The sequence below is a fragment of the Ammospiza caudacuta genome, chromosome Z (genome assembly GCF_027887145.1).
Source record: "Ammospiza caudacuta isolate bAmmCau1 chromosome Z, bAmmCau1.pri, whole genome shotgun sequence".
NCBI lineage: Eukaryota > Metazoa > Chordata > Aves > Passeriformes > Passerellidae > Ammospiza > Ammospiza caudacuta.
This window is the reverse complement of record NC_080632.1, coordinates 67,184,234-67,205,754: the sequence shown is the minus strand read 5'-3', so window position 1 is coordinate 67,205,754 and position 21,521 is coordinate 67,184,234. Positions and strand designations below refer to the sequence as shown.

General features: G+C 35.3%; 1 protein-coding gene across 1 annotated transcript in view; it reads left to right on the top strand.

The window, feature by feature from the left end:
- Nucleotides 1-16,747, top strand: part of MAN2A1 (mannosidase alpha class 2A member 1) — a 104,854-nt gene extending 88,107 nt beyond the window's left edge. Inside the window, exons 20-22 of the mRNA XM_058823678.1 lie at nucleotides 11,298-11,492; nucleotides 15,988-16,098; nucleotides 16,463-16,747. Coding sequence (XP_058679661.1) covers nucleotides 11,298-11,492; nucleotides 15,988-16,098; nucleotides 16,463-16,639 — 483 coding nt within the window. The 3' untranslated portion in view covers nucleotides 16,640-16,747. The remainder of the gene's footprint in view (nucleotides 1-11,297; nucleotides 11,493-15,987; nucleotides 16,099-16,462) is intronic.
- The last annotated feature ends 4,774 nt before the right edge of the window (nucleotides 16,748-21,521 follow it).

The following is a 21,521-nucleotide window of genomic DNA, read 5'->3' as shown; positions in this document are numbered from 1 at the left end:
GCAGTCTATTTTTCTGTCACAACAGACATAAAAGTTTAGTCATCCATTCTGACCATGATCAAGATGTGATGGGCTAGGGAATGTTTGGTGCCATACCTCCAGGGGAGCTCCCTGTTTACTTCCTTCTACAAGGAAACTGGTCCGTGCACACTGAGATTGTTCTGCTAAGGAACACAGTTCCCCCTTGAGTGGGGCTGGCCACAGGTTCAATTTCAGAACAGCTGCTGCTTCAAGACAAAAGACTCCATTGGAAAACATTTTGAAGTTACCTCAGATAGAGTAAAGGCAGCCTAAACAATGCTGGGATTTTCTAGTTAGTGCAGTATTTGCATGTGTCTTTGCATATGTTTGCCAACTTTTATGTGATGCAAGTCAGGTATCATCTCAGTAGAATAACAGTGTAATTCCCTTTCTTTGTTAAAATCATATGTCCTAGAGATTTGAAAGTTTCTGTACAAGTTACTGAGAATCTTACAAAAGAGAAGGGGCAGTTACCTACTACCATCAAAAATTTCTGAGCTGTTTTGGAAACCTGTGTTCCAGCATTTTTCTTTCCCTATAACTCTTCATGCTGAGCTTATAATGGTTTTAAATGGCTGCAGTGGACTTAAAGGGCAATCTGTTCTTGTACACTCTTGAAGGGACTTCACAGAAAATGGAATTGGAGCTGGGGGGGAGTAGGCACAGTCCAAGAGGTGCTGATCCAATGCCCAGGTACAAGCCCCAGGAGCCAAGAAAGATGTTTTAAGGAAACATTTTCTTTCTTTTGCTGCGCATTGAATTCCCCTTTTGTATATTTAGAATGTTCTAAAATTTTGTTTTTCCAAATGTATCTGAACATTTGTAACATTTTCTGGTTCATGTTACTATTTCAGTGTTAAAGTAAGACTAATTCTCTTTCTGTTTCTTAAATGTGCATACTTTTTTTTAGCCCAGTTATTCAGAAGATAGTTGTCATAATAGCTTAAAAATAACCATGTCAGAAAAAATTATGGTGAAATTATATGGAGTTTATATCTGTAATCAACTACAGTGTGACTCATACACTGACCCTGATTTTGTTGTCAAGCCCTATTTTATTATTTACTTCAGGAGCCACTGGAGAAGAAAGTTTTGACCATTTGACATCTTTGGCATTGCAAGCTTTTCCTAATGCATGTTCCAAAACATTTCATTCTATCTTTTCTCAAAAACAGTTCTGAAGAACAGGATGCTTGCTGCTCTTTGTGAAACTTCCCTATAAAATTGAGAGTATGTGAAGTGTCACATATGCAGTTTAGAAAGAATTAAAATAGTTTTGCATCACTGGTGAAATTACTCTGGAGAGTTTTTGTTATCACAGTATCTACCAAAAATTTCTTTTCATTTATATCTCTAAAATACTTCTTCCCCTTCCCCAGCCTGATCAGTGAATTTTAATGGCAGGGTCAAATGAAAGGAATATCCTGAAGTGTAAGACTCATATGTGCAGTGAGTGGATAGAGTGAAATTCTTAATGATTCTTAATAAACGTTGGTATACTCAGTCTATATTCTAATAGGTTCTTAATCCTAACACTGCCTGGGTTTTGGCGCTTGAATTCTAGCTCATCTAATCAGTCATAAATACTCATTCAGATTTTGTCTCTGTAAAAGACTTCAGGTTGATGTGTTTTGCTGAAGCTTTTCGGTGTTTGTGGGGAAGGAAGAGACTTCGGGGGGGGGGATTTGTGTTTATATTTTCTGTTTAGTTGTTGGTGGGTTTTTTTTTCCCTGAGATGGATACTAAAGGTTTATTTACAATCACAGTATTGTTTGTTAAGTGAGCTGTGTTTGTAGTAAGAGCTGGGCAAATCTCATTTTACTTTATGTCATACTTATTTATTGACAGCTATGTTCCTCAGGCTTCAGATTTTTTTACTGTATTTTTGATATAATTTCTATGTATACCTTTTTATTCTACTAGATGTAACTGATGCTTCTTATATGCACATTTTCTCCTTGCAAACATTTTTCAGCTTGAATATCTCTTTGAATAGTCTTCTAAGACTGTCTTCTCTTTCTTGAGATTTTTAAGGAAGAACTGAATTCATGTCATTTTTAAATTGAAGGGATTAATATTTAGCTGAGAATGAAACTGAATACAGTTTATTAATACTTGTCAAAACAGTAAATGTTTCTGTCTTTTTGAAAATACAGACTACTTAATATTTATTCTAAGTTTTGGAAAAATAATCATTAATGCCCTTTTATTTTCTGAATCCCAGCATGTTATATCAGTATAGAAGTGAAATAAATAGTAATATATTATTTCATCAAAGACGTAGTTGGAGAAAAGATGCCATGGTAGGGAAACGCTTCCTTCTATAGACTCCTATTTCATAACTTGTCTTGACTAAGTTAATTTGTATGACTGGGTTTTGTATGACTAATTTTTATGGACTAGGCTTGAGCAGAGTGCAGAGGATTCAGTGGCTCAAATGGCTCTTACTTTTGTGTGAGGTTGTTTAGAGGAACAATAATACAGTTAATAAAATCACAAATATGTTGGAGATAATCAAACTCCCTTTCTTCCACCACATACAACTACTCTTTTTTTCTTACTAAATCTCTATAAGTGCCCACTTTTTCTGAAAATTTATGGTTGGTGATACAGCCATTTTTGTCTGATTACTGTGTTGATTTTGCTCCTTATTGATGTGCTTATTTATAATGCATGTGCATGTTTTTGCTGTAGCAAAAACCATATATTATACTGTGCATTGCTATGCTACATGTAACTGTACCTTAAAAACTTATAATTAACTCATAATTAACTTGATGTTTTAAAAGCAGAAATTTGACATTGGCTTAATTATTACAATTTAGATGCTTTTTCAAGCCCATGTGTGACAAGTTCAGATACTCTAATACAATTTTTAATTGTAAGTGCCACAGTGAACTCATCAAATATGTATAAAATTGTTAGGGTTTGGGGGGTTTATGGTGGCCACAGAAGGAAAAAAAGACATTTTTCTCTTGTCTTCACACAAAATACTATGGATCTTCTTTAGAGACTTACCACATATATTTACTAAGGGGTGAACTAACTAATTTTATATTTCATTTGAAGAGATATTTAGGTATATGTTACTTTCCAATTTTGCTTTAAACATTACTTTTAATTCATTATTGCTCCTACCACTGTATAGTTCATAGTGTATTTCTTATGGAGGAACTTTGTGTTTGCAAATCCAGAGTAATGTTTCCATCTCTTATTTATCTACAAATACCATCTGTTTTCAGACAAGCACTATCATTGTTTTTATGTCAGGGCACCTTACAGCTTAATTACCTTCAAATTTTTTTCATGATACAATGACAAATATATGTTGCAGAAAGCTATTAAATAAAGACTGCTTTGTCTGCAAGCTCCATCCCTATGTTCCTGTTATGAAACATTCTCATCCTGTAACAGGGCAGCAGCCACTTGACTCTTGGGTTGAGCAAATAGTACAGAGGACTGCCTTTCTCTGGGTTCTGGACTTACAGCTATGTCTCTTTTGTGTTCTTTTTCATGTAATTATGTACATCTCAACAGTGAATTATTTTCCTTGGTTTGATTTTACCTGTCCTCATTTGCGTGTACCTGTCTGCTGGCTCTGGTTAGAAAGAAATTTACCTCAGTATTATGCATAGTGTAAAACCTTGGTCTCTCCACTGGCAGCTCATACTATTCATCAAAGGATGAGGGTAGGCCTCTTTATTGTCTTTTGTGAGCTTATCTGAGCTAGTGCAGTTTGAGGTCTGAAATTTAAACCTTCCTGTATCACCACTTCTAGGAAGGGTTAATTCCTGCTGCAAGATCTGACTGCAGGGCAGAATCCTTCCTAAAGTAAGGAGAAAGTGTACAAGTCTTCTTCTTGTATTCTCAAATAAAATTTCTCTCTGGGAATAACCTCCTTGTATGTGCAAATTTCCGCCAGTAGCAAATTTCCTCCACTTTGCATGAGAAGCAGTATTCCAGTGCCTGGAAATTAGCAGGTATCACTGTGGCCTTTCTGTCCTTAACACAAGTTGTTTAACTACTTCCTCAATCAAACTGAACTCCAGAAAATTTCTGATTGCTATTTTCTACCATCACTGGGAATGGGATAAGATCCTGCCAATCTTCTGGGAAAATCTAGCACCAGGTCCCTTCCACAAGCCTTGGATGGGGGATTTATTTAGGCATTAAGCTGCTCCTCCTGTGTCATTATTAAATGATAAACTCTAAGAAGAATTAGAATAGAAGAAATAAAACTGGCAGGAAAGACTATAACTGAAGTATAAAATACTTTTATTGCTAAAGAAGCATCACATGCTGTCTATCTGCTTTTCTGATCACTTTTATCCAGCTATATTGATGGCTGTGTATTTATCAGCCTTAATTGTGGTGATGTGCTTATGATCATGGTGACTGGATACTTTCTTTACCATCTGCATTCTTCCATAGACCAGCGAGCAGATGTTCTCCAAATGATCTCTTTATAGAATGTTATTTCTGTTATGGCACCTGATTGAACATCAACTGTGCTAAATGTAGTCACATAAGAACAGTGATAGGTGGAACAGTGGAGCACTAGCTGCTTCTGAGACCATGAAAGGGAGAAAATTAGATTGCTCCTGGTGTGAAACCCAACAAGATGGATCAACAGAAATTGCCTTGGATGATCTGTGTGAGCCACTAGCCGTCTTCAGGTAAGACTAGGAAACAAACAGAGGAAGTGGTGTGTGTGACAGCTATTGGAGAGAGATACACTATTGGACTGAGTGACCAGTACAACTGGCAAGACCTGTATTTTCTGTGTGTGCCTGTAAACAGCAAACTGCAAGCTAACAGGTCACAGGCCAGCTCCTGGAAGAAGATGAAGTCTGACCTGGTAAATCTTTAGGAAGCCTAAGGTCCAGACCTCGGTATCAGAGGGGCTTAAAGTCCACACTGAGGTATCAGTGGTTGTTGAGTGTTCTTGTGAATCAAGAATGTCAAGGTCTTGAACTTCAGACCTGGTCAGCTGGAGGGCACAATCAGGTTTGGATTGTTGTTCTACTTCTGTTTCCCAAGTGCTCTGCTCATGTAGGTTCTGGCAAAAGTGCTGTCTCTACTCACATGTAGGCATGGCCATGTATTTCCATATATGCCTAACAGGAATAAAGCTCTTCCTTACTCCTGCATGGTCTTGGAGGAGCAGAGCCATGGCAGGCTCCTATCTATCAGCCTGGAATGAGAGGAATCACCTCTTGTTGGACATGATCAAGTTTGGTTCTCACAGACTGGGAAAAATTCCTCCTATGGATGCAGATTTCCCTGGATTTCATTAGCTTCAACAATCCCAGGTTTCTCATCTGCAGTTTTAGTGTCAACTAAGGATTGGTACAGAAAATATGTAGTGACTTTAGAGTCACTGAGCCAACACCCAGTCTTGTGGATATTTTATGGTGCCTCAGAGTTTTCATTTCTTCTATAATCAGCCTCCAGGAGCCCCTTTCAGCTAGTGCAGCAGACATGCATTTCCAATGCATTCTCATTTGCAATGACCAGGTGAACTGATAGAAAATTTTCCATTCCCTGTGATAAAGAGATTAAATTAGATTTACTCTGCTCTCATGAGTCGTCTTTTGCTGGTCACTTTAATAGCTATCAAAAGACCCTAAGCACTCCAGACTTTAGTTCTCAGTTAAAGGACTTGAAATCTATTGCAAAAAGAAAAATATGCTTTGATGTGCAAAAATGTAACATAATTGTTGTGTTTTTAAGTGTAGACAAAAACATGTATGCAAACAATCTAAATCCTTATATATATATATATCTATATTTTTGCCCCCAGCATTTCAGGAAAGCCAAATTCTCTGGTATAGCAGAAAATAATCTGGCATCAGTATCCTTGTTTTTAGTCTTTTTAAGATTCCTGGAATTTGCCTGTTCAGTACTCAATTTTTTACTGTTATTTCTGGTTGCAACTTACCCACACTTTCCTAAAAGTCTAATGGGTCTAAGCCTGGATTTTTAGCTTCACAGATTACGTGAGGATTGTTCTGCTGAAGATTTTTGTGCGGCTTTGAGTCTTAGGTATTCTGAATCCCATAGTACAGAGAAGATCTTCCTGTCAACCTTCTTTGATTCCCATACAAAATTTCCTCTGCAATCACCAGCCATTTTCAAAGCTGCTTGAAGTCTTGGTTGCTGTTTTCTTTGACAGATTTTTACCTTAACTTGCGCTCTTGGACACTGAAAAGGAATTATTTAGCTCAGAAGAATTAACCCAACTTATGTCGATCATTAATTGCTGTTTGTTTTATTAGAGGTGTAAGACCCACTATCTTTCTTCTTTCCTTCTGAAAATCACTAGGAGTTGTTACAGGCATGCAAAAATCTAGCTTCAGGTATCCACCTCAGAGGAAAGGAATGAATCATCCGTATCTGGAAGACTTTCAGAAGTTGTCAGACTTTGATTATTCTTTCTGTATTGCAGTGTGCAGCTTTGAATGAATTTAAAGCAAGAACATCTGATTTTCACATGGTGAGATAACAGCCAGGCAGTCTTGCATGCAAAGCCTGTAACTTAAGTTGAAGCCATTTAGTATTTGATGTCAACTTAATGAACTAGATTAGTGTCAGTTTGGAACAAAACCTGAATTTCTCTTCTAAGTTGTGAGCCTTAGGGCAATGTGTGTATAGAGCACTGTGCGTATTTCTCACTCCTTCCTGCTTAAACTCCACCTTCCACAAATAAGGAACCACTGTAGTTTAGGATTCAAGCTGTTAGCATTTGGTGAAAAATGTAAGTAATTTTAAAGCTTAGGCATCTGCCCTTACCTGTCACTTATTTTTGTCACGTGTTGTAAACCTGTTATTCACATAATCAGTGATATTGTCTGCTGTTTGTTTCTCACCAATGAGCAGCCTAGCACCGTATTACAGAATCCATTTCTCATATAGAAACAGCATCACATTAAACATACTGATTGATTGTCAGTCTTTGAATTTTACAGAAAGAAACAATTGTTTTTCCCTGTCTTTGGAATTCTTTGATTTACATTCCTGATTGCTGTCATTTGTTAGTTTATGATTAAGATATTTTAAAATATTTTCTCCATATTCTTTGGTAATAAAGATACTCTGAAAAGCATTTTTGCTCCACAGATTAGATTTTTCAGTCTAGAAAGATTCTCCTTCGAAGAGTGCTGCCCATTGGTTTTCTGAACCTGTCAGAGGGAAAGCTGATAAAAATTGTTTCTTGACACAACATGAAAGAGAATGAGAAACTTTTTATTTCCAGCAATAATCCAAGTGGTTTGGTATCAGACTATTTTAGTCCTCATCCCTTGATTTAGCAGGCCCAGAATTATACCTGTTTCCAGATTGTATTTGATTGTTCTTACACACTGAATCAGCATCTGCATTTCAGCTTGTTAGATTAAGTAGTGTGTACGCCAGTGGGGGTTGGGTTTACTGTTATGATTAAGGTTTTTGGGGGGATGTTGTCACTGCAGAGAAGACTCTGGAGGAGGAGGAAATAGTCAAGAGAATGTGATTTGATAAACTGTCTGCCTCAGTTTCCTGTTCTTAGTTTTATATGGGAAATTTTAGATTACTTGTCTGTGTTGAAAATTTCATTCATTCTCCATTAGCTAAATTGGTGTCCAATTATCTACTCCTTCAGCTTTACTTTCTTCTCTACAGAATTTTCCATTGATTTCTTCAGTTCAATTACAAAACTATTTCTGAAGAGTCTAATTTGCATTTTCCCCCTCTAATTAAGGACCTTAGTTAGTTAATTTAAACTGTTAGCAGAAAACCCTCTGAGTCTCGGAGGCAGAGTGGCTTTTCCCAGAGGCAGCGGCAGCGCAGGACGTGGAACGGCGGTGTCAGGGAACAGTGGACACAGCTCCATCTGGTTTGTGGGAATGATGAGGCAGGGAAGCCATCGACAGGGAGGAGAATGCAAGGGAGGGGAAGTGGTCAAGCTGACCCTCTGAGTGAGCCCCTGATCCCTCCAAGTCCAGTGCCCCTTTATGTCTCATTACCTGCTTGTACGTGCTGAAGTCCCTCCCACAGCCCGATTTCCCTGGCATTTTTTCCCAGGCTTTGCCCCACTGGCAAGTTGTGGGGGATTGCTCACAGCCCAGTTGTGGAAGCTTCTCTCCCCTGACCAGCTGCCAAGCAAAGCTTCCCTGTGCACAGGGGTGCCAGCATGTGCTCACCCCGATAGGAGTCCTTCAGCTCATGTGTAACACATAAGTAAAAATCAGATTCGTCCCAATCACCCATCCCTGGAAGTTTTCGAGGCCATGTTGGATGGGACCCTGAGGAACATGATGTGGTAGGTGGCATCCCTGCCTCTGGCAGAGGAGTTGGAGCAAGTTGACCTTTAAGTTCCTTTCCAACCAAAGCCTTTCAATTATTTCTGTGAGTATCAATACAATAGCTCATTTCTGATGTAAAGGCACTTTTTATAGATGAAGGGATTCTTGAAACTTATTGCAAATTGTGATCCAGTACTATATTGGATTATAGTTTGTCTCCTCAAAACGGAAGATTTAGAATTACTCGCCTTACTTTTGATGACAAGGGGAGATCCTAAATGCAGCTCCATTTATGTTTACTGTACAGCCATTCAAGGGGTTGTATGTCAACACAGTTTCCAATTGGATAACTGTATGTGGATGTACTGTAAGATGGTTAAAAAGGCAGTATATGCTTTGATTTGAGCTCATTAAGCCAGCACATCATCATCTGGTATTCATCAGATTCTTGCCAGTACTTAATATTTGTAAGGCAGCCAGAGGAGCTTCGCTCACACTTTGAGTGATAAATGCTGCCATGGAAATTGAGGAAATGATGTCACTTTTGAGAGAGCAATACTTTAATTGGATGGAGATTGTGGGACTGCATCTTTTGATGCACATCAGCAGGGCACTGCTGAAAGCCATCCACATGGTGAAGTTGTGCATAGAGTAAATATTCTTCCTATTACATTGTTTGTGTGCAAACCCTTCTCATCTCTCTTTCCAGACAATCCTGTTTAAATTCTGGATCACTAGACTTGAGGGAAAAGATATACTCCAGCCTTTGAATGATTGTGGTGTACCTAGGGGAGAGTGTGATTTGAAGAGTCCCATCCCAATCTTCTGTGGAAGCATTGTCTTCACCATGCTTGCAAAAACACTTTTTCCCTTGGTCTCCTGGCAGCTTTTGACACCTTCTCTATGCTCCATTCCCATTGCTGTTACACAGATTCAGGGAATGACTGCACTTTTTCTGCTGGTGCAGCCATCCAGAACTGACTGTCGTTCCAGATGTTGGAATACAAGGTTCAGTATAAAATCTCCCCCTAAGTCTTAGTTCCAAAGTGGATAATGGATAAGAACAATGTTCCTGCTGGTGATATGACATTTAGGGAACAGTGAAAGCAAAAATGAGCCAAGGGGAATCAGTTCTGGATCTAGCATTTGCCAGTCCTTCAAGGCTGTGCTTATCTACAATATTTTGTTTTAAATAGTGTAAAAGGATGAGTAGATTTTTTTTCTGATTCATGTGTGATTTGTAAGATGTTTTAGAACACCTCATTTTAAGTTCTCAGATGCAAGCAATCAACTTACTTGACATGGCAAAAAAAAGTTGAAAGATGAGAAAATAAATGGCAATTAAATGTTTTGACTGACTTTAGCACTTCTATGGCAACAGAGTGAACAGTGTTCCTTTTGGGGTGAGAAAATGAACTCTTCTTTGAAATAACATGGATCTGCACATTTTCCCTGTGTATAGAGCATGTATTCAGGCACTTGAGTGGAAGACTTTTCTATTAAGTTGTGCGTAGAGCAAGATTGCTCATACTGTAATTAGAATAGAAGAAAATTGTGGCAATGAAGTCTACGAATGATACTGAGCTTTTCAAGGTAGTGAAAAAAAAATCAAGGGCTAAATTGAGGAATTAGAAGACTCAGTACTGATTAAAGATGCCATGAGATGATGGAATTCAATAGAAATAAATGCAATGATACACATGGAGGAGCAATCCTTTACAACAATCCACTTTTATCATTTGGGATTCATAATAGATTCTTAAAAATACTAAGCCTCAATGCTTAGTAGATACCAAAGAGCCAGAGTGTTATTTATTACTAAGGAAAGCACCAAGAATAAAACAGAAATTACCATCTTTCATTGATTCAGGCCTGAAATATTTTCAGTTTCTTCACTGTCAGCTGTATTTCGTGCTTCTGCAGAAATAAAAATAAATATGCATACATGCAAACACACCCCAAGACAGAAATTACTGTTATGGTGTTCTGTTATAGGCTGAAAAATAATCTTCCCCTTTGCTTTAAATGTCTCCCATTTGTTTTTTATTTCCATATTTCCAGCCTATCATAAAATGCAAATGTAATGTATCAGTGCTTAAGATACTATATTTTCAATAAACTTTCTGCAAAGTTTTTGCTAAATATCACCAACAAGCAGGGATTTATCTGGTTAAGTATGCAAGGGAAAAAAAAGAGCAAAGGAAGTTTTCACTTCCATTTCTACTCTTATCATCACTGACATTCTAAAATAGAAATTGCCTGTTTAAAGTTCTTTTATTTCCTTTCCTTGGCTTCTCTGGAGCTTTAACTGGTTGTTGTGATTTGGTCATCTCAGGTTTGTAAGGCAACCTCTGCAGCCAGGTAAAAACAATGAAAATATGAAAATTTGGAATGGACAAAATTTGAAAAATATTGAGATAAAATTCCTTTGATTCCTACTGTCATGACATTGAAATAAAATTTCTGGAAGAAATCTTTTACAATGCAGTCCAAGACAAAGATGCTAGCTGCTCTGTCTTCCAGCAATAGTTTGAGAGAAATAGATTTGAAATAGAAAGAGGGACTTGGGATACAAGTTGGAGAAGGCAAGAAATACAGGTCATAAAATTATGTGGAAAAGGAGGCCTGCAAAAGGCCTGTCTGCCTCTCCATATACAAAGAGATACTGAATAAATGGGAGCAACTTGCTAAAGTAGTAACTAATTTCTTTTTTTCAAACTCTATTGTTCAAACATCAAGGGCCAACACAGAAGAACAAGGAATTTTGTAAAATTAGGTGTCATCATAATTTTAAAAGATTATTGTTTATAAAAACAGCAAGTGTATCTATCAATAGAAGAAAATTAATGGATGACCAGAATTTTCTAAAAGTAATTGAAAGGGCAGTCTAGAAATTGAAATTTTCTGTGTAATTACTGGAAGTATAAAGTAAGTGAGTTTCAAAATTTAGACATGATAGTATGTTAACTTGAATAATTCTTTTGTATTTTGCAGAATGAAGAGAAGGCACCAGTGAGTTTTCCATCACTTCTTAGCCATATGACTTCTCTCTTCTTAAATCATCCTGTAATTCCAATGACAACAAATGCAGATTCAGGTGTCCCAGAGCTGATAAGTACTTTTGCTCCACTGGTGTCATCCCTGCCTTGTGACATGCATATAGTCAATCTGAGGACAATTCAAGCAAAGGTAAGGTCAAACCACTGATTTTTGCAAACATATGATGTAGCTTATTGATGTAGTAAAATAATCTATTCTTGTAAAGTACTTTGTGAGCGGGTTTTCATGATATGACAAACTGCAGCGTGATGATGAGCTTTTCTTAATTCTGCAAGAACTGGAGACTTGTGTCTGTTCGAATGACAAGAAATGAGGGGATTGTGTTTTTTCACAACATATTAGTATGCATAATGCAAGATTCTGTCTCTGGAGGGGGTACCTTTCAATAAGTTCCCAAAGTTTAAGAGAGAACCATTCATATACCTCAGCCTTTTCTATACTAGAAGAATTAAATTTAAGGTCATTAGAGTTTGGTCTGAGTATGTTTTTGCTAAAGAATATAGTTTAGAACTCAAATTTTATTGTAAAAATGTTTTTAAGCTTAGTTACAAGATCAAATTTAGCTATTCTAACAGCATCTCATGATTGGTTCCTGTGAAAATATTCTCTGGTAAGGAAACCAAAAGCAAACCAAACAAACAAAACCCAAACATCTAGCCAACACCAAAAAACAAACTAACAAACAAAATACCAACAAAAAATTCAAACAAAAAAAAGCTCTTCTGTTCTCAGTGTTTTTCTCCTTCAAAGGAAAGAAAGGTATGTAACTACCAGAATTTAATTTTCCCTTTGATTAACTGAGGGACTGGAACTGATTTTGCATTATTGTCCTGCCAACTGTTCTATAAATTCTTTTCATTTTTTCAGCTCCTTTAAAAATGTGATTGTGTTAACTTTATGTTGTTTTGCAGGGCTATTCACACCAGTGCTGCTAGCACAGTGCAATCCCTTTTTAATTCTGGCATAGTTAGATACAAGCTATTTGTCCCTTTTCCTCTAGAGTCTCCATGATGGCTAGGCTTGTCTGTATTAACATGAGATTATATTCTGTTGAATCTCATCTTCATTCTGTTTTAATGTGTATTTTAGAACTTAGACAATGTTTACTTTCTCATGCTTTCTGTGTAAGTTGTTCAATCTTGTGTAAGGCCCTTCAGCTGTGACTGATTGTTATTCTGAATTTCAAAGTGGAAGATTTCTTGATTTTATGGGTCTTGTGCCTTTGAAAAGTTAGGAATACCCTGATACTAAATTAAATCTTCACATGAAGTGAATATTTCATGCTTCACTGTGTATATTTTCATTTACTTCAATCAGCTCAGCATTACAGGTTTACTTCAACATACCAAGTTCAGGGGCAGACCTTCATGAACATCTTCCTTCTATTTTTGAGGTGTAAATCCATCCCCTGGTTTGTATGATCTGTGTATGAAAGCTGTGAAAAGACAGGCTTGCTCAGTGCCCACTTTCAGAATTCAGTGCTATTACTTTTAAGTGGATTCTCTGGTTTTATATGGGCTATTCAGGCCCCACTGTCCCAGCTGAAATAGGAGTGTTTGAGACTGTGATCTCTCCTCAGTCCTCAGCTGTGTGTTTCATTGATTACCGATCGATGGCTCTTGAGCTTGCCGCATTAATGTGTCCGCTTCAAAATGAGAGCTTGCAGCAGTCATAGGATAGGAGCACTGTCATTAGAGATACAGAATGTTCTTCCCCACAGCAAAAATGGTGCTATGCCATGCAAATAAGTCTGTAAATCTCTCCTCATTTTCTGCTTCCATTCTCTTGCTTCCAAGAATTTGAATGACAGGTGACATAATTCTGGCTAATTGACACAATGAATTTTTTTTACAGAAATTTGTGCCTCTCCATTGCTTAAACTGTTGAAGCTGATTTTCCATAATCCATTACAATTACAGAGGAGAGGGAACCAAATTAAAATAATTGTTAAGATTTAAGGTAGAAATCAGAAAGAATATTGTTTTTGTTGTAAGACATCTCACCTTGTCATGGAAGAGTCCAATCCTTTAGGATTGCAATATTTAAAGATTTTTTTCTTAACAGAACTCCAGGTTTTCAGAATACAAATATTTAACCTTATGTAAATAAACTGGGATTCAAGATCTAGAACACAGTAGATTTGTCCCTTTATACTAAGCATAAATACATAAATTTGCCATATTGCCCAAACTTTTCAGTGTGTGTCTATTAGCTTACAGTAATTGAACTTAAATGAGTTTAAATGTTTAAATGTTTTTTCTTTCATCAAAAGTTTAGAAGCATTGCCCTGGGATACCGGTTATGAGAAAGCCTAACAATTTTTTTTTTTAAATTTTCTTATAAGGTCACATTTTAATTCTCAGAGATCAAAATCAAATCAAACTTTGACAGCTCTTCTAAGAAAGCTTGTTAGATATTTAATAGCACAGTCTTTAGGGCTTTTTTGTTGAATAACAGTGCTGTGAAGTTTTATAAGGTTAAGAATGTTGTAACTTGTTGAAAATTGAGGAGATTGTTACAGGTTTTCATGCAGTTAGCATGGTCATGTTTAGAAGGTGTATTTGATATAAATTAAGACCGTCCTTGCTAAGACATTCATAAACCTTAAATGTATTTAATCTAATTTACATAGAGATGATATAAGAACAGGTAAGTTAAAGTAGGGTGGAGGCTGTGACAACCTAATCTTTCACCTGCTTTGATAACAGGTTAGAACAGCTTTATTTTTTTACAACACTAAAAAAAAAGGTGCGTGGCAGAAGGTGGAGTACTAAATCATAGATATTTATACTGACCAAAACACTTTTACTCAGGGTATCATTAATTGTGTGTTACCTTCTTGTTTTAAATCTTTTGAATCTTAATAAGGATAATATGTAATTCTAAAAAATTGGGAGATGAAATATTCATGCCATCATTTGAAATGCATACATGCATTTTTTATGCAGATTACTAGAAGATAATTTAAGTGAATTAGAGGAAGTGTTGATACCCATTACTGGCTTGTCATTTCTAACATTAATTTACCCCATAGGAAGTCAGGCTTTTTCAGTATGAATTTTAATGTTTCCCTAATCTGATGTTTAAGCAGACAGTATTATTTTGTGTGCATAAAAATATCTACTTTCATGTGCAATGACAATGAAAAATCAAGTCAGGTGTTTCATAGTGGGGGGGAAAATATCACAGCTATTACCTCACTTCATTTAGAAAGGGGCACTGCTATTTCAGTAAACAGCATGAGAACTTCATTAGCCATCAATGTTAATAAATACTGGAAACTTTTTTTCATATGCTGAATGCAGGCATTATTCATAAATTATGAAGTTGATTTTAGGTCGTTATAAGCTATTGTTCACAAAATCTTTTGAAGCAGAGTTTTATTTGTGATTTGTAAACTATGCTAAGTTTCTAACTTTTAATGTTTTACTAAAAAATACCTAATTTCAACTCCAAATACTATTGAATCAATTTTTTTACTATTTTAAGTGAGGAACCTAAACCCATAAAGTTTGTAAATTTTTTTATTATATGAATGAGTACTTTATACTATGAATTGTTTGTACTTTGATTCTTTGTCATGCTGCGTTTCAAAGAAGCTGGTACAAGCTGATCCATGATCACCTTTATGAAAAGAAATTTGGATGTGTTAGATTAAGACCTTTTGTTTGGTACACCTTCAGGAGATAATGCATCACAGAGGGCCTAATGCTTGTTGGTATTGAATTCTCCAAGCAATGGATGCATTCTGAAGTACCAGAAATGAACGTAATTCATGGCTGATGCTTTTGTGAAAAAGCACCAATATAAGAGCAAGTAAACCAGAAATAAATCAGAGAAAAATAGCCTGAAGAACTGTCATGGCTTTGGATACAACCATCTTTTTTATGCTCTTATTATATATGTAATAAGATTAAGAGCGGAAGAATGTAAAACAGCAATAATTAAAGAAATAAAGTAATGTATCATATTAAATATGTGACTACAGTGAGTGTAGGGGTACAGCCACAATAAAGATATTGAGGGGCTGGAAAATGTGCAGGGGAGGGTAATGGAGCTAGAGAAGGGTGCAGAGCAGCTTACTCTATAATGTCTCTTGAGGCTCAAAAGCACTGTTTATCTTAGAGATAAATATTACATTTTTTTCATATGTGTACCTCAGTGTACATTTTTCTGGACACTTTAAGCTGAGTTAGAGAGCTTTTTTGCTATATGAAGGTTTTTTCAACATAATGCCATTGAATATGTAAAACTGAGTATTGCAGTTTACATAAGATTTCTAGTTTGTTTTCTGTTTTGCCATATAATTTTTATGGGGAGCCATTTAATACAGGTATGATAGCTACACTTCAGTCCTGAGTCGTGAGTACATGTGCATCTGATGACCTTTAAATTCAATGACTTATATTTATATTCTGTAGTACATTGTATGTTTCAACTCTTTGCCATTTACTTCTTTCTGTGTTTAGCTGTATAAATTTTTTAAAAAGACACGACAGTTCAATCTAGGCTGAACATTTTTTAAGGTGTAAATGTCTCTATCCGCTGTATAATTTTTTTTATGTCCTAAAATGTCTTCCTGACTGATACTTTGTGAGTAATATTCTATAGTGTTTGTTTGTAGGTAGATACCAAACCATCTGATGAAGCTGCTCTGATTCTTCACAGAAAGGGATTTGATTGTAAATTTTCAAACAGAGACACGGGTCTGCTCTGTTCTACCACTCAGGGAAAGGTATGGTTATTAATCTGTAGGAATTTTAAAATAAGTTTGGGATTATCTTTTGGGTGGAAGAGTAAATATTATTTTATTTTCAAACAAGAAGAGTTCAAATCGAAATATTTCTAGTAACTTTGAATATACTAATTAAATTAATTTAATTAATTAATTAATTATTCAATTAAATTTAATTGAAACTTAGTGAGTGACTACTGTCTAAAAAGATCTAAATTATTGCACAGAATTTAATCTATGACATTTAGAAATACTCAAAATCTTTGGCATGAAAATTTCTGGTTCCTGCAAGGAACCGTACAATTTTATGGTATTTACTGCTTTTTCTAAATGTAGTTTTTTGTTGGTTTTTTTTTCCCTCTAGATACAGGTGCATAAACTCTTTACCAAATTCAGAGTGGAAAGTCTTACACCCACATCTTTATCTTTGATGCATTCACCTCCAGATGCCAGAAATATAAGTGAAATAAATATGAATTCTATGGAGATTAATACATTCCGGATTCGGCTGAGATTAAATCCTGCTTTCACACTCAGATAAAGAAGAATCTGCAGTTGTATCTCCTCTGAGTTTCATGTGCAATAAAAGGCACATTAATGTTATTCCAGCTTCTGGATACTGTGAGAAAAAGATGCATTCTGTAATTTTTTTTTTTTTTTTTTTTTTGACCAACACAATGAAAAGCCATGTTGCAAGCAACTTTTTTTTTCTGTTTGGATTTTTTCCCCCATAAAATAGCAACATCATTATCAGTTAATACAACAAATGAAGAAATTTCTATGGATGTTAACCTCTCAACAGATTAAATCTCAGGTTAAATGCTAATTAATGATGTTTCTGGTGTTTTAATTTTCATAAACAGGGGATTAGATTTTAAACAGCCTTCTTTTCCTGATTGTTGATGAATTTATGTGTGAATAACTCAGTGTAAAATGTCCTGATGCAGCTTGGAAAAAAAATGGAATAAAGTGTTCCTGTGTAGTAGCTAATGTCCAAATATTTGCAATCATTTATATAAATTACAATAATCTCAATTTATTCTGCAATTAATTTCAGTTTATTCAACACAAAGGGGATTATTAATTGTGGTAAAATGAAAGCCTGCAGTACTTGTGATAAGTGATGGTAGATTTTAATACTTCTACCATTCACCTGAGTTATGTAAATAGAAAAACCTGAACCTACAAAGTAATTTTGCAATGGAATTGTTTAATAAAACTCCCATTTTGTTACTTGACACACTGGGATATGTGCAATTATTCCATTACCATGATGAGAAATGTCCATAATTATCATGAATACAAGATTTTTTATAAAACTCATTTAGATACCAGTGTCCTCTGAAATGAGTTTTCTATTTCAATATTACCATATCAAAATAAATGTGCCTTATTTTTGATATGTCTTGTTACAATTTCGGTGTCTATGTTAATGTTTTCGGGGAAAAGGTAGTTTATATAATACTTAAGCTGTGTATCTCCTATTTGACAATGCTGGCCACACTGATCTATGTACTCCTGCACCAAGTTTGTGCTACCTTATTCTGAACATTTTGACTATTTGAATGTATTAATATGATGTTATAACATGAAACACCAACAAAAAAAGAATTACTGTAGAAGCTAAATTCAGCTGCTTTAGAGAAAATTGCAACTTGATGCAAAGAGTTGATAGTAAGCAAGATATAGTTTGCAAACCCATCAAAACATGTGCTTGCATGTCACAGATTGTGGTGACCTGTTAATTCCAAATCATGTGCCTATATTTTAAACAATATTTTACCAACTTACAACCTCACTTACATTGCCAGTGTTCATGTTACTGAAGAATGGAGACTTTGCTTTTTCCCATATTAATTCATATTTAGTACTTAAGCCATCCAAGTGTGGAAAGCATTTCCCTAAGTAGAGCTGCTGTTTACAGTTATATATATATAAACATTCACTTGAGTATGATCCCATTTTATAGTTGTCATTTATTTTCATAGCTCGTTCTTCTATCTCTTGCTTGTGCTGTACTTTTCCATACCCTGTTGCTTATCCTCAATATTAATGCATGAAAAGTCATCATAACTGGTAAAAAGATGTGCTAGCTCTAATATTGCTTCCTGTATTTAATTTCATCATTGTTGTTCAACAATTATATCAAATATCAAAATCTATCAAATTATTTTATGTAGCTACAGGCTATCTAAAAATAAAATGAAAGTCATACTTAGATTTTATGCACTGTCACAGGTTGGATCTCTGTTGAGATTGTGTAGATTTTCTTAATTCAATCTACTGTGTGTTTTGTAATAATGGGAATACTTTAGTAGGATCTGGTGCAAGTTACATCAAGAATACAGGAATCTCTAACCACAAATGGAAGAATCAGATAAATCCAATAAATGGATGTTTTCATGCAATAAACATGTACTGTAACTTCTTAGAAAAAGTATTTGAAAATGCTGGTTTTTGTTGGAACTGAAAGCTTAGTAGACTTGCTAGCAGAAATTTCTCATAACACGTATTTTGTTGCTTCTTCAGAATTAAAATGTTTAAGATACTTTTATGTGTTCCGTGCAGGAAAACATTCAAAATACTGCTTCAGTTTTGCCAGACAGAAAAGGAAAATTTTGATGCAATAAAATTTTAAAGTATTTTGCCTCTTGGAATTGCTTTGAAAGGTTTTTCATATAGAATTGGTTCTTTACTTTTATCATCATCTGTACAATCACGGTGCCTGAATCTTCCTTAACCAGCAGATGTAATCCTTGTTCCTTTGCCCTTTTTTTTTTTTTTGTGTAATGACAGCTTCAATTTAAGATCCTTTCCTGAAATCCCTTACTAAATCAAAACTCCAGTCAAAGTCTCAAAAAGAATTTTGCTTGAATTGGTTCCGAATGTTGCTGTCAATGAGGTTGTGTTTTAATTGGGTGGGTTTTTGTTAGATTTTTGATTTGCACAAGTCTTAATGAATTCTTATATTATTTCTTTGTGAATTGGCCATATAATTCAATTTTATTATTTTGGGATTTTTTTCTGTTTTTGTAGCTGCTGTGTTTGGAGCTATTGGTTAAGAGAAGCAAGCATCTTTACCTTGCCAGTAGGATTTTAAGAACAGTGCTCTGTAAGAAATGGTTTAAAACCTTGTAATTACTTTCCATACAAGAGTTGTACCTGTTCTGATTTTATGGTTTGGAGATTTTTACATTCCTTTATCTTAATTTTCTTTGGTTTACTTGCTCATATTATCTGAAAGAAATTGATTTCAGCTGAAGGTTTTTGATATTTTCTCTTGGAAGGTTTTATATCTTATGGGGATATGTAAAATAAGTTCTCTAATAAAAGGTAATGTTGTTGTGAGATGTGGTCAGTGTCATTAATGCCTTGGCTTTAACAAACCGTAATTTATTTTTTTTTTAATGAGAGAAACAACAAACATAACTTCTTTGAAAAGGTTCATATGTCAGTATCTGTTGGGAATGACAGTTATCTGTAGTGAGATCAAAGGTGCAATCTATTTCACAGCTGCTGAATAGAAGAAGATAGATGCTCGCTTCAGAGATGTAAACATGTGAGATTGCACAGTGTGGGAAGGAAATGGGCAGCTCTTTTGCAAAGGAAGTCATGCACTGACTTAATAGAAAATATTAGAGGATTTAAAATTCTAGAATTTTTTTTTACTTGAATTAATGTTTATCTTTGAAGCATTGGGCAATGAAATGGAAGCTGTTCTTGTAAATTAAAAACCCCACCATTAGAAAATAGCAAGTCAAAATAACAGTTCAACTGTAATTAGACTGGACACTTAAAAAAGAAATTATTTCATTCTAATATAATGTTATGTAATTGCACAGGGCAAATTGAACAGGCATAGATGTTTTACAGGTTTGCTTCCCAAAGTGGTGGTGGAGCTTGAACATAATGACTTGCAAAGACAATAAAGTATAAATTTCAGTCAGTCCCTGAGGCTATTTAATGTTTGTCTGGGTAGTGTTAACTATAAATATAAAAGCATATACACAGACAAATAAATCCCCATAATTTTAAAGCTGATGTTTGAACATAAAACCTGAAAGGCAACAATGGGTATGGGTCTAATTTGAAGCAGCCCTTCACCATTTTAAGGTCATCCTATTTTGGAATCAATTAATATCAGCATGTCCATGTGGATAGAACATATTCCATAAATTCCAGTAATCAATAATTTATTCTTTTACTATATGAAATTATACTAACTATATTTGATGTATGCCTCTGTATTGTGTTTTAAAAAACACGCAGGATCTCTCTCTACATCTTTACTGACACTATTGCTTAGATTAAGTGGGTTATTTGTCTCGTGATGGATTATGTATCTCTGTGGTAAAATATAAAACACAGATTCAGTCATTGACTGTTGTTATTTTTGCATACCTATTCTGTCATACTATAACAAATTTCAAGAATCAGCCAAAGTCATTAATTTTGTCTTCTAAAAAAGGAACTTATAAAAATAATATATTGTCTAGAATAAGCTCAAGTGAATGGAGAATTATTAGGATTTTTCAAACAGTTTTGTTACTGACAAAAATTTGTCTGTCTCCAATTTCTCTGTAAATTAAAATATTAAATTTTGGACCTGTCAGTCTTTCAATATACATATTTTAGGAAGGAATAGATATTTAAAGTCTATATTGCATCTCCTAATCTTTCTGCACCAGAATTTCTGTGGAGCATCAGTAGTGCATGAATTCCATTACTCCCCTTCCTTTGGGTAAATCATTTAATAGCAGTAAGAGTAGTAAGAAAATAATTTTTTTTTAAATATCCATAATTTATATAAAATTATGATATTTGGACAGCAAAGGCAAAGACATTTTTAATTACACATTTCAGAGCTTCTGGTTTTCAGTACAGCACATTCTTCCTCATATGCAGTGCCTGTTAATGTGATGCCCAGTCTACAAAAATCATTCATATTATGCATGTCAGTAGGCTGGAGACTCCGATCTTAGTTTTACCTCCACTATTGCCACTCCTTTTGCATCAGAGACATCCATCAGACAGGAAAGCAAGGGAACAATGGCTTTGTTCCTTTCAAATCATGACCTGCAAAGTCTCATGGTCTCCCCAGATAGCTGGTCTATTTTCATTTCCGTCTTAACTTACTCCTTTTGTCTTTTCTCCATTCTTGGCATGCCAGCTAAAGGTGTGGGCATTTGTAGGCTCTAGCACCCACACAGCTCTGCCCATTGCACATATGGAACTCTCTGGAGCTGGGCTATCTGCAGTGTCAGCCAGAGTAGATTCTTCAAGAATTATATGTTTTAAGTCTACATCAATGATCATGCAAATGCTGTGCATGTCCTACTTGCCAGAACTGCCTCGCATCACTGGCCTGCTCCTCAGAAATACACACCTTTGTATCCCAAATCCACTTGAACATGGTTCAGTGC